The 11,620-nt window shown below is 36.2% G+C and overlaps 1 protein-coding gene and 1 long non-coding RNA gene across 2 annotated transcripts; both read left to right on the forward strand.

The window, feature by feature from the left end:
* Positions 1-1,040: 1,040 nt before the first annotated feature.
* LOC122314919 (cellulose synthase A catalytic subunit 1 [UDP-forming]) lies at positions 1,041-9,434 on the forward strand. Its single transcript, XM_043130569.1, has 14 exons — positions 1,041-1,336; positions 2,386-2,581; positions 2,855-3,036; positions 3,369-3,489; positions 3,589-3,775; positions 4,364-4,630; positions 4,734-5,079; positions 6,219-6,356; positions 6,449-6,574; positions 6,832-7,044; positions 7,144-7,408; positions 7,525-7,721; positions 7,815-8,165; positions 8,421-9,434. Exons 1-14 carry the CDS (start codon positions 1,256-1,258, stop codon positions 9,006-9,008), a joined length of 3,258 nt encoding a protein of 1,085 aa, XP_042986503.1. The 5' UTR covers positions 1,041-1,255; the 3' UTR covers positions 9,009-9,434.
* Positions 9,435-10,230: 796 nt separating this feature from the next.
* Positions 10,231-11,322, forward strand: LOC122317040. Its single transcript, XR_006244364.1, has 2 exons — positions 10,231-10,556; positions 10,970-11,322. It is a non-coding gene; the product is annotated as an uncharacterized LOC122317040 (long non-coding RNA).
* The last annotated feature ends 298 nt before the right edge of the window (positions 11,323-11,620 follow it).

Raw genomic sequence — 11,620 nt, forward strand, 5'->3', positions numbered from 1 at the left:
CTCTAGTTGCCAAAATCCACTTTTTTATTTTATGTATTTTTAAAAGTATTTTTTAAATTATTTTAAATATTTTTAAAACAAATTTACAAATTTATTAAAAGATATTTTTTAATTATTAAAAGAATGGATAAAGAATTTGTCCGTATTCGAAGATAAATTGCTATTCGTCCACCGACAGCCACGGTGATTAGAAAACCGGAAGCCACCGACACTTAGTAGGTAACCTAACAGGACAGCCTGTTAACAGCAACGGAAATGTTGCAAAAATTGTGAAGGCATATACGACGCTTGTCCCCTTCAACTGACCCCACGTTGACACTGACTGACTAACGGAAGGAAGGCGAAAAAATAAAAAAATAAAAAAATAAAAAATACATCAATACATTATAGAAAAAAAGGCAGTAGGATGGCTTTGGCTTCGGAATTAATCATCATTGCTGAGGATAAGATAAAAAGAAAATTTACAAAAATTATATACAGATATATATATATATATATAATATTTATAAATTTTATTATTTATAAGTCTCATATATATACCATATATTTGATAAGAGAAAAAAATTTTAAATATAATAAAAAGAATGTTGTGTGATGTATAAATATTATGAATATAATTTTTCTATATATATACAAATAACCTCATTATATTTATTTAACATAAAATATATTAATATATTAATATTATATAATAAATGTGAATAATATCACTTATCATTTTTTTATAATTATTTTTCCATCATTTCGTAATATAGTACTAAATAATTAAAAATTATTTATTATATTTTATTTATAAATTTATTATTAAATGTCACATAAAAAATATATTAAAAAAATAATAAAGGAATGATAAATAGATATTTTTAATAAATCTATCCGTCCAATTATAAACATGCGGAATAAAATGAGCCCCACGGTCCCACCCCTTGCCCGTTGCTGTCCTGAGAGCCGCGTTGGGTTTAGGTACAAGCTACCGTTCCAGCCGGTAGCCACCATTGCTTTATTATAATTTTTTAGAGATGATAAAGTAATACGCAAAAAGAAGTTGATAAAAAGACAGGCTTTAGTACTTTACATACATAGCTGGAAGTGTGGAAACCAGATATACAGAGATGGCGTCCTGAATGGGCGAAGAATTCACAGCCTTTGCACCAATCTATTCGGCTCATCCACTCCTATACCCTCACAATACTTCAATCAGAAGCGGGGATCTCTTCTGATTTTCCTAAACGAAAGAACCAATTGAGAAAACAACATGGAAGCAAATGCGGGAATGGTGGCCGGGTCTTACAAGAGGAACGAGCTGGTCCGGATTCGCCACGATTCCGACAGTGGGGTTTGTGTTCTCGACATACCCATTTCGGATTTTCAAGTTCCATACTAATTTTGCTTTTGTGTATTCTTCTTATTTCTTATTTATATTTTTTTCCCTTTCCTTCACTGTGGCGTGTAGATCTGGGTGTTGGGTAGTGTGGATGCGAGTCCATGAACTCCTAATTTTGGTTTTTACATGAATCGGGAAATGTTGGTGGTCGTACTCAGATTTTGTATATTTTGGTTTTTCGGAATAGCGATCATTACATGTATTTCATTGTTTCATTTTGAAGCTTGGATCTTATTGTTTATCGAGTGTGAGTGAGTGTGAGCTGAGCTGAAGCTCACACCGTTTATGTGGGAATGGATAGCAGGTAGTCGCTGTTTCAGTCGGTTGTGAGGATTTGCCATGTGGGTCTCTAAATTTGAACTTGTTGCAGTTCTGATCTTGTGAAATCATTGCCTTTGTCTTTGGGCCGTTCCCTTGATTTCGATATACCCTTGGGGTAATCGGTTGTGATGGCTTAGTTAATGAGATTTCCTATTAGTTTCTCCTTTTTATACCTAGTAGCGAGAGAGATTGGTTGTCCTTCAAAAAATGATGGCTTTTATTTGGGAGCATTCAAGCTGAGATCCGAACTGGTGGAATTTAACTCTTTTCCCTGAACGTAGTTGAGATAAGCAATTACCCACCACACAATACTGTTGGGCCAGACTTTTGACGAGATCTGCTACTGCTGTGTTGAGCTGGGATCTAGTCTTATGGGTTTTCTGAATTTGTTTTTACCCAAGAGATTTGTGTAATCTTTAGGCGTAAAGAATTTATATATTTATTACCTGAAAATGTTCTTCTGTATACCTAGCGAATGCATCCTGATTTGCACATTGGAAAATGGCATGCCATTGCGTTCTCATCTTCAGTAGAAGCTATAATTTGAAAATGGGGCTAGTTAATGTAGTTGTGTGTTGATTTACAAATTTTCAAGGACTTAGTCTTCCAGTATATTACCATAATGTTAGTCTATTTTTCTTCTGTAATGTTGATTCTTGCATTGTCTTTGTAAAATGCAGCCCAAGCCCTTAAAGCATTTGAATGGCCAAATATGTCAAATTTGTGGTGATACTGTTGGACTTACAGCTTCCGGTGATGTCTTTGTCGCTTGCAATGAGTGTGCCTTCCCTGTTTGTCGGCCTTGTTATGAGTACGAGCGAAAAGATGGGAACCAATCTTGTCCTCAGTGCAAAACTAGATATAAGAGGCAGAAAGGTTAGCTTGCCCTGATCCCATCGTTCATTTGTACTTGTATCTGGTACTTGGCTTGTGCCTCTTTGCTGTTTTTAATGAAAATTTATTGCTGATAAGATAAAAACTGTATTTGTACATGTAGGAATGAAATTAATGCTGTTTATGTATTTTAGGGAGTCCTAGAGTGGATGGGCTTGTGCCTCTTTGCTGTTTTTAGTGAAAATTTATTGCTGATATGATGAAAATTGTATTTGTACATGTATGAATGAAATTAATACTGTTTATGTATTTTAGGGAGTCCTCGAGTGGATGGAGATGAGGATGAGGATGATGTTGATGATTTAGAGAACGAGTTCAATTACACTCAAGGGAATAGCAAGGCAAGACGCCACTGGCAGGGGGAAGATGCGGACCTCTCTTCTTCCTCTAGACATGAATCTCAACTACCAATTCCCCTCCTCACAAATGGGCAATCGGTAGGCCCTTAAAACAATCCATTATCCTTTTTATGTTTACATCTTTCTTGCACTATTTCTGGATTGCAGTTCAGGTTTGGCGATTAACATCAATCGTATTCTTTCAGAAATGATGTCACTTTTGTGCCTTGGATTTTATGAATAAATATTTATTACTTATCAGAAAAAGAAATTTTATGTCCTTGCTGCTTTTGATGTTATCTCCACTAACTGTTCTTACCATGTTTGGAAGGATAATCAAAACAGTCATGTTTTTTATGATTGATTTTTCCTATTGATAGTCCTGGTGATTTATCAACCTTCTTTCTTCTGATATGACGCTAATATTTCAGGTGTCCAGTGAAATTCCATCTGTTATATCTGACAACCAATCCGTGCGAACCACCTCAGGTCCTTTGGGTCCTTCAGAAAAGCATATTCACTCCCTTCCTTATATTGATCCAAAGCAACCAGGTAATCAAATAACTCGAGTTTTTTCATCTATAAATCCTCAAACAAGCTTTTGTATCACTTTTATTGCTTGATAAACTGTCATGTAATCTATTTCTACAGTTCCAGTGAGAATTGTTGACCCATCAAAGGACTTGAATTCTTATGGCCTTGGAAATGTTGACTGGAAGGAGAGGGTTGAAGGTTGGAAACTCAAACAGGAGAAAAATATGATGCATATGACCAGTAGATATGCAGAAGGGAAGGGAGATATGGAAGGCACAGGTTCCAATGGAGAAGAACTCCAAATGTGAGGGGAATATATGAAAACTTTGTTTGCCTTGCACTTTTGGTGGTTATGAGTTTTATTTAGTACCATTGTTTCCCTGGTGAATGGATTTCCCTAATGATGATGATTTTCAATGCCTCATTGTAATTAATGGCAAATTTCTTTGGCTTGAATAGCATATGAAATGTTTTATATCTCCTTATATTTGAAATTTTATAAGTAAATATAACCAATACCGATCAAAATTTTTTTATAAGTAAATGTGTAAAATTAGGTTTTATATTCTGCCATGATCTTTCTTTTCATTGTTGTTGACGCCTTCACTTCACATCTCCATAAATGACTTCATATATATATATATTTTAATATCATGCCATTTATTTAATGTGCAATATTGCAATGAGATAATGTGGAAGCATGGATCTGTGCCTTTTTTAATCTGTAGATTGACAATGGAATGGCTTCTTTTGCCTACTCAATGTATCAAGTGTTTTTTTATCTGTCTTTTTTTATTTTATTTTATTTTTTTATTTTTTAATTTTTTTTATGGTGAATTGTAACTCTCTCTCTCTCTCTCTCTCTCTCTCTCTCTCTCTCTCTCTCTCTTAGGGCTGATGATGCTCGGCAACCTTTGAGTCGTGTGGTGCCTATTTCTTCTTCACATCTGACACCTTATCGTGTCGTTATCATACTGCGGCTTATTATTTTGGGATTTTTCTTACAATACCGTGTGACTCACCCAGTGAAAGATGCATACCCATTGTGGCTAACATCAATTATTTGTGAGATCTGGTTTGCTTTATCCTGGCTTCTGGATCAGTTCCCGAAATGGTCTCCTATCAACCGCGAGACCTATCTTGACAGGCTTGTATTGAGGTTAGTTTTCTTGATTCTATTTGTTATGTTGTATAGTTTTATGTGTGGTTTGAACATGAGGAAGTAATCTAGTTTTTATGTTCATTGTTATTATACCCTTCAGGTACGATAGGGATGGAGAACCACCACAACTGGCTCCTGTAGACGTTTTTGTCAGTACTGTAGATCCCCTAAAAGAGCCCCCTCTCATAACAGCAAACACTGTTCTGTCCATACTTGCTGTGGATTACCCTGTCGACAAGGTCTCTTGCTATGTATCAGATGATGGGTCAGCAATGTTGACCTTTGAAGCCCTCTCTGAAACTGCAGAGTTTGCTAGGAAGTGGGTGCCCTTTTGCAAGAAACACAACATTGAGCCTAGGGCCCCTGAGTTCTACTTTGCCCAGAAAATTGACTACTTGAAAGACAAAATACAACCTTCATTTGTAAAAGAGAGGCGAGCAATGAAGGTGGGTGAGTTTGCTATGATGGATCAATATTTTTTTTTGTTTGTGGTGGTTTCGATAGCATTATTCTCTTTTTCTTGTTATGTGGTGTATGGTGGTAATGCAAGCTTTATGACTGCCATGGTATGGGGCTTTTGAAGTTGTCTACTCTTGTCTTGTTCATCAATGTTAAAAACTACTTTTGTCTTATAAATAAAAATTAATGTCTTTGGGCAGATGTTCGTGTATTGAATGGGGATAATCTTCATGATTTTCTTATAGCCTTTTCTAGCTCCTAGTTCCTAGCTTGGATTTAGGTGTTTCTGCTTGTATACTTAAAGGGTGTAATCGGTCCGGTCCGGTTGGTCCAAGACTCCAAAGGGAGATTTTTGAACCTGACCGAAACTTTCGGTCCACCCATTTTCCACCGGGTATACTTCCTGTGTACTTGGGCTATTTCTATTTACCTGTCTTCATAAAAGTCATTATTTTTTAATAAAATTGACTCTTATGTTAAGTTGATGATATCTCACAAGAAATAGTAGAAATAACCAGTAGCAAAAACCGTACTTGTATGGGAAATTCTAATAAGATTTTCAAGGGTTTTTTTTTTTTTTTACTGAAAGTGTTCCCTATCTTATCAACGACATATAGATACTGTTTATAAAATTTCAATATTTATTATGTCAGCAGAACTTTTTCTTTTTTTTCTTTAGTAAACCGAAAATTATTGTTGAGTCTTTGGTAGAGTAGATGAAGACAGGATTTTGGATTTTGACTTCAATAGAGCTTCACCCTATGCCATATAAAAGTTTTTTGATTGAAATATACGAGGAGGTTTATGAGAGATTTGAAACTTTTGCAAACTAATGTGTTTAAAAGAGGGTAATAAGCAAAATACAGTTTTGTTACCTATAAAAAATACAGTTTTTCTGGAACATCTGCAATAAACTAGGCCATATAAAGACTCTAAATGTTTGTTAGGATCACATTTTTTTTACAAAGTACCTTATTGACTCCATTAGCAAGTATTCTTGAGCAATTTTGAGTGGGTCATGTAACAGGTCTCGGACTTCGCACATTTGTATATAGGCAGATGGTTTTAGTATTAGGATTATGGTGTCTTTGATTTTTTAGTCATTCAAAACCATTTTGTTTCGTAGAGAGAATATGAAGAATTCAAGGTACGGATCAATGCCCTTGTTGCCAAAGCACAGAAGACGCCGGAAGAAGGTTGGACAATGCAGGATGGCACTCCATGGCCTGGAAATAATCCTAGGGATCATCCAGGAATGATTCAGGTATTTTCATTTTTCCCAAGTAATTCAAGATTTTGATAGTTTTCTTCATATTTTTACAGCCACGTTTACTTTTCAATTGGGTGGAAAAACAGGTGTTCTTAGGCCACAGTGGGGGGCTTGATACAGATGGAAATGAGCTACCCCGACTTGTTTATGTTTCTCGTGAGAAGCGACCTGGCTTCCAGCATCACAAGAAGGCCGGAGCAATGAATGCATTGGTTTGTCTACTGATGGCCTTCTATTATTATAATTAGATATCTTATTCATTTACAGCCATAATAGCTACCATTGTCCACCATTCTAGGTAGTGCAATCAGCAATTTGTTTGGAAAAATAGAGATATCACACAGATTTGTACTGTAGTTTGGCGGTGATGTGATTTTTCATTAGTTGCCTGATTGATTGGAGGGGCTTGTAATACCTAGATGTTGTTGAATCCATGGTTTCTGACTTTTTTTTATCTTATATATTGCAGATCCGAGTTTCTGCTGTCCTAACAAATGGTGCATATCTTCTGAATGTCGACTGTGATCACTACTTTAATAACAGTAAAGCTCTTAAGGAAGCCATGTGTTTCATGATGGACCCTGCTTTTGGAAAGAAGACTTGTTATGTACAGTTCCCACAGCGTTTCGATGGCATAGACTTGCACGATCGATATGCTAACCGCAATATTGTCTTCTTTGATGTAGGTTCCACTGGATGTTTCACAGCAAAATATTTTGTGTTTTGTTTCTTATGGTTGGGCTTTGGTTAAGTACAATCCTGTATTTATTGTATTATGCAGATCAACTTGAAAGGGCTGGATGGTATCCAGGGTCCTGTCTACGTGGGAACAGGTTGTTGTTTCAACAGGCAAGCTTTATATGGGTACGATCCAGTTCTAACTGAGGAAGATTTGGAACCGAATATCATTGTCAAGAGTTGTTGTGGTTCAAGAAAGAAGGGAAAGGGTGGCAATAAGAAGTACATTGACAAGAAGAGGGCAATGAAAAGAACTGAATCCACCATTCCCATTTTCAATATGGAAGACATTGAGGAGGGTGTTGAAGGTTGGCTTTCTGTTTTCCCAAATTTTACTAAGAATAATTGTCAAACCAATTGATGGTCTATGATGGTCTGGTGCGTACATGCCTGTAATGTTAACCCCATTCCCTTTGTTCTGCAGGATATGAAGATGAGAGATCGCTTCTTATGTCTCAGAAGAGCTTAGAGAAGCGTTTTGGTCAGTCTCCAGTTTTTATTGCAGCCACCTTCATGGAACAAGGAGGCATTCCGCCATCAACCAACCCTGCAACTCTTTTAAAGGAAGCAATCCATGTTATCAGCTGTGGATATGAAGACAAGACTGAATGGGGAAAAGAGGTCAGTTGGTATAGTAATATAGAACCTAGCAAGCTACTAATTTGACGTAGTGCTCGAGTATTAAGTCATCTAAGCCTTTTCTTTTACCACCAGATTGGATGGATTTATGGTTCTGTCACAGAAGATATTTTAACTGGTTTCAAGATGCATGCCCGTGGGTGGATCTCAATCTATTGCATGCCTGCTCGTCCAGCATTCAAGGGATCTGCTCCAATTAATCTGTCTGATCGATTGAACCAGGTTCTTCGATGGGCCTTGGGATCAATTGAGATTTTGCTTAGTAGGCATTGCCCCTTGTGGTATGGATACAATGGGAGACTGAAGCTTTTGGAGAGACTGGCATACATAAATACTATCGTGTACCCGCTGACCTCAATCCCGCTGATTGCCTACTGTATGCTTCCTGCCTTTTGCCTTCTCACTGGGAAATTTATCATTCCTGAGGTAAGTGATGGTTCTGCTTAATAACAGTCAATCCGATGAGTCTCTCAAGCATACTTGATGTGCATTCGTTCATTTTCTCATCTTTCTATGGGCATTATATTGGTGGGGTTGAAAATTTTGGCTTTGGAGATGTTCAATGCAAGAACACAAGTTATAGAAGTAGTTGACATGGATCCTTCATGCTGTCTATAAGATATACTATAATTACTTTTTGTTTTTTCATGTGACTAAAAGATTAATATCCTTTTTATGCAGATAAGTAATTTTGCTAGCATGTGGTTTATTCTCCTTTTTGTCTCCATTGCTGCTACTGGAATTCTAGAGCTTAGGTGGAGTGGGGTCAGTATTGAGGACTGGTGGAGGAATGAGCAATTCTGGGTCATTGGTGGTACATCTGCCCATCTCTTCGCAGTCTTCCAAGGGCTGTTGAAAGTGCTTGCTGGGATTGACACCAACTTCACTGTCACTTCAAAGGCATCTGATGAAGATGGAGACTTTGCAGAGCTTTATGTGTTCAAATGGACATCACTTCTCATCCCTCCGACAACAGTCCTTATTGTTAACTTGGTAGGTATTGTGGCTGGTGTTTCATATGCCATAAACAGTGGATACCAGTCCTGGGGTCCCCTCTTCGGCAAGCTGTTCTTTGCTATATGGGTCATTGCCCATCTGTACCCATTCCTGAAGGGTTTGTTGGGTCGGCAAAATCGTACCCCAACAATTGTCATTGTCTGGTCCATACTTCTCGCTTCAATTTTCTCCTTGTTATGGGTACGGATCGATCCCTTCACCTCTGACTCCGCAAAAGCTGCAGCAAAAGGTCAATGTGGCATTAATTGTTAGTTCATTGCAAGATTATTCTGTCGTCGTATATGCCATCCTTCTCACTGAAGCAGTGTGTATATAACAAGAAATCAATGTATCAAAGTTATCTGCAGAATCTGTGGCCCCTCTCCCAAAAGGAAGTGTCTGCACGATCAAAGGTCATGTATTCTATTTATATGTATGGAAGGAGTTGGAAGGATGAAAACGGGACGGGACCCTTTTTGGGATTTTTTTTTTTTTTTCTTTCAAATTTTAAATTCATTCTCTTCAGAAGTGTCTTTGTTGGCGTCTTTTAAGATAGGTGTCTCCAACTTGTCTGATGTTATTATTTTGTTGTATTGTGACAAATTTTTGTCAGGACACGGAGCATATAGAACGAACTTTATATATGCAGGTGCTTCCGGTACCTGGAAAGAAAATAAGAATTAAATTATGTTTTATTCATCTCAGACCCAATTAAAGAGATTGGTTGGTAGGGCTTACTTTATAAATGCTTTTGTATAAAGAAATTTCATATTAGTAAATTGCCGTAACTTGAGATGGTAAAGTTATTTTTATTATAAAGTAAATTTAATGTATTATATAAAGTCACATTACTTTATAAATTTATTTTATGTGAATTTTCTTTTAACTGAAAATTTATAACAAAAACGTTTATTTTCACATACATATTAAAAATGACTCCAATTTGGTTATTGGAGTGCACTAAAATTAAATCAATTCAGTTTAATTTTAAATTGAATTTAAATTTAAATATACTATTTTTAAATCATTAAATTTGTCTTAGTTTAAAATCTTCTTATACATATGATCCATAACTTTTTTTTAACTTAATACCTCTTTATATACAGAAATTATAATTTTTTTTAATTTTCTAGAAATAAATCTAAACTCATTTTAACGTCTAAATACATTTAAATTTATATTGGATGAGTCTCACAAAAATTATTTCACTATCTCAACTCACTACTATTTATAAAGAATTCAATTCTTCTTAACTCAGTTCAACATCTCAATGCTCCTAGTTTGAATTGAGAGATGATCTCATCTTATTTCATTAGTACAATTTTTTCAAATTCTTATATAAAATATAATAAACGATTCAACTTTTTTAAATTTTAAAATAATAATAATATTTTATTTAATTTTTATCTTTTATCTAAAATTATTTCATCTTATTTTATCTCCGAATCTAAATCAGAATAAATCTTTCTTATCTGCTCCAGCCCTCTCCTCCATTAAAGCTATAGAGAGAGAGAGAGAGAGAGAGAGAGAGAGAGAGTGTAAAATTTCGGGATTGAGAACAATTTGGCATCATCTTTATTGCCAGCCCGTAAGATCGATCTTTGATATTGGCAAGACATATGGCTAATACCTTTTAATTGAAGAGAGAATGTAGGTGAACTTTTTTTCTTTCCTCAGCTGCTTGAGGTTGCGGTGCTCTTAGAAGATGGCCGCTGTACTGCTCTTAGAGAATGCAGGTCTACGTGGCTGCAATCTGCTTCTATAGAAGTGGATTTGCCAACCCTACCAATTAGAGTAGCTAGTTACTTCCATGAATCACAGGTAGTGTTTGAGAACAAAGGTTATTAATCATAGAAAGTAGTCAGACCCTCCCTCGGTCATCGGCTCAGGCCGGTGTTGATACGGTCACATTCCAAGCAATGGCATGAGGTTTGGCCAACTAATTGGATTGTTATGACTCCAAAGAGGGTGTTGTTAATGACTGAATGGTTGGGGCTTTCTGGTGATTCTTATCATGCTGTCTGTCAAATGAGCAACTGCTTGCATCTGGAGGGTTGGTTGGGCTTGGGTTTAGCATTTTAGTAGAAGGGATTTTTCATCTCCTTTCTGACTAATATTTTAAGTATTCTTTTTTTGGGAAGTCAACCAAATTGCACTGTATCCATTCACGAAATTGCGACTCCTGTAATTTGTCTTTGAGCCTGATTTTGTATAATCTTGTTCTTGTTTGATAGATTGAAATATTGCTGGGGAAGTCGGAGAAATTTGACCAGTTGATGGCTGCTGCTGGAGAGGAAGCGTTAGATTATGAGGAGTAGAACTGAAGGAAAATGCTACCTGCAATTTAGATTGGTATTTAGTGCTCATGTTTGATAACACAACTATTTCACTACTATTCACATATATTTTAAGATATAGTGTCAAGTTCTTTTTATCATGGAGAATCTATGGTAGTAAACTGTTAGATTGGCTTTGTTTAGTGAAGTTAATAAGCTATCATCGCATTTCTTGAATGGATTTTTGTAAGCTACACACTCATTATTCAGTAGTATTCAAATTTGTTTCTAAATGAATTGTTGTCACCGCATTGTTTTCCAAGTATGTGAGAAAATTTGTGCCCTCTCTTGGTTGAGCATCCAATTAAGTTAATCTCATTCTGTTGTGGATCGGGCAGAGGGAGGGCTTAACTTTGTAGTCTTTTGTGTTGCCTCAAGCGACATCCCCAACCAAGAGTTTGTCAAATAATCCCATGGAAGTGGTGTCAATGGTCATCTGCTTGACGATCAGCTGATGCATCCGAACCATCCTCCAACCTTTATAGTTGAAAAAGCTGAGAAAGCTACAGAGAGTTTTTTCACCTTGAAAAGTAATGGAAACAATATAAA

This window comes from Carya illinoinensis, chromosome 7 (assembly GCF_018687715.1).
Source record: "Carya illinoinensis cultivar Pawnee chromosome 7, C.illinoinensisPawnee_v1, whole genome shotgun sequence".
Lineage (NCBI taxonomy): Eukaryota > Viridiplantae > Streptophyta > Magnoliopsida > Fagales > Juglandaceae > Carya > Carya illinoinensis.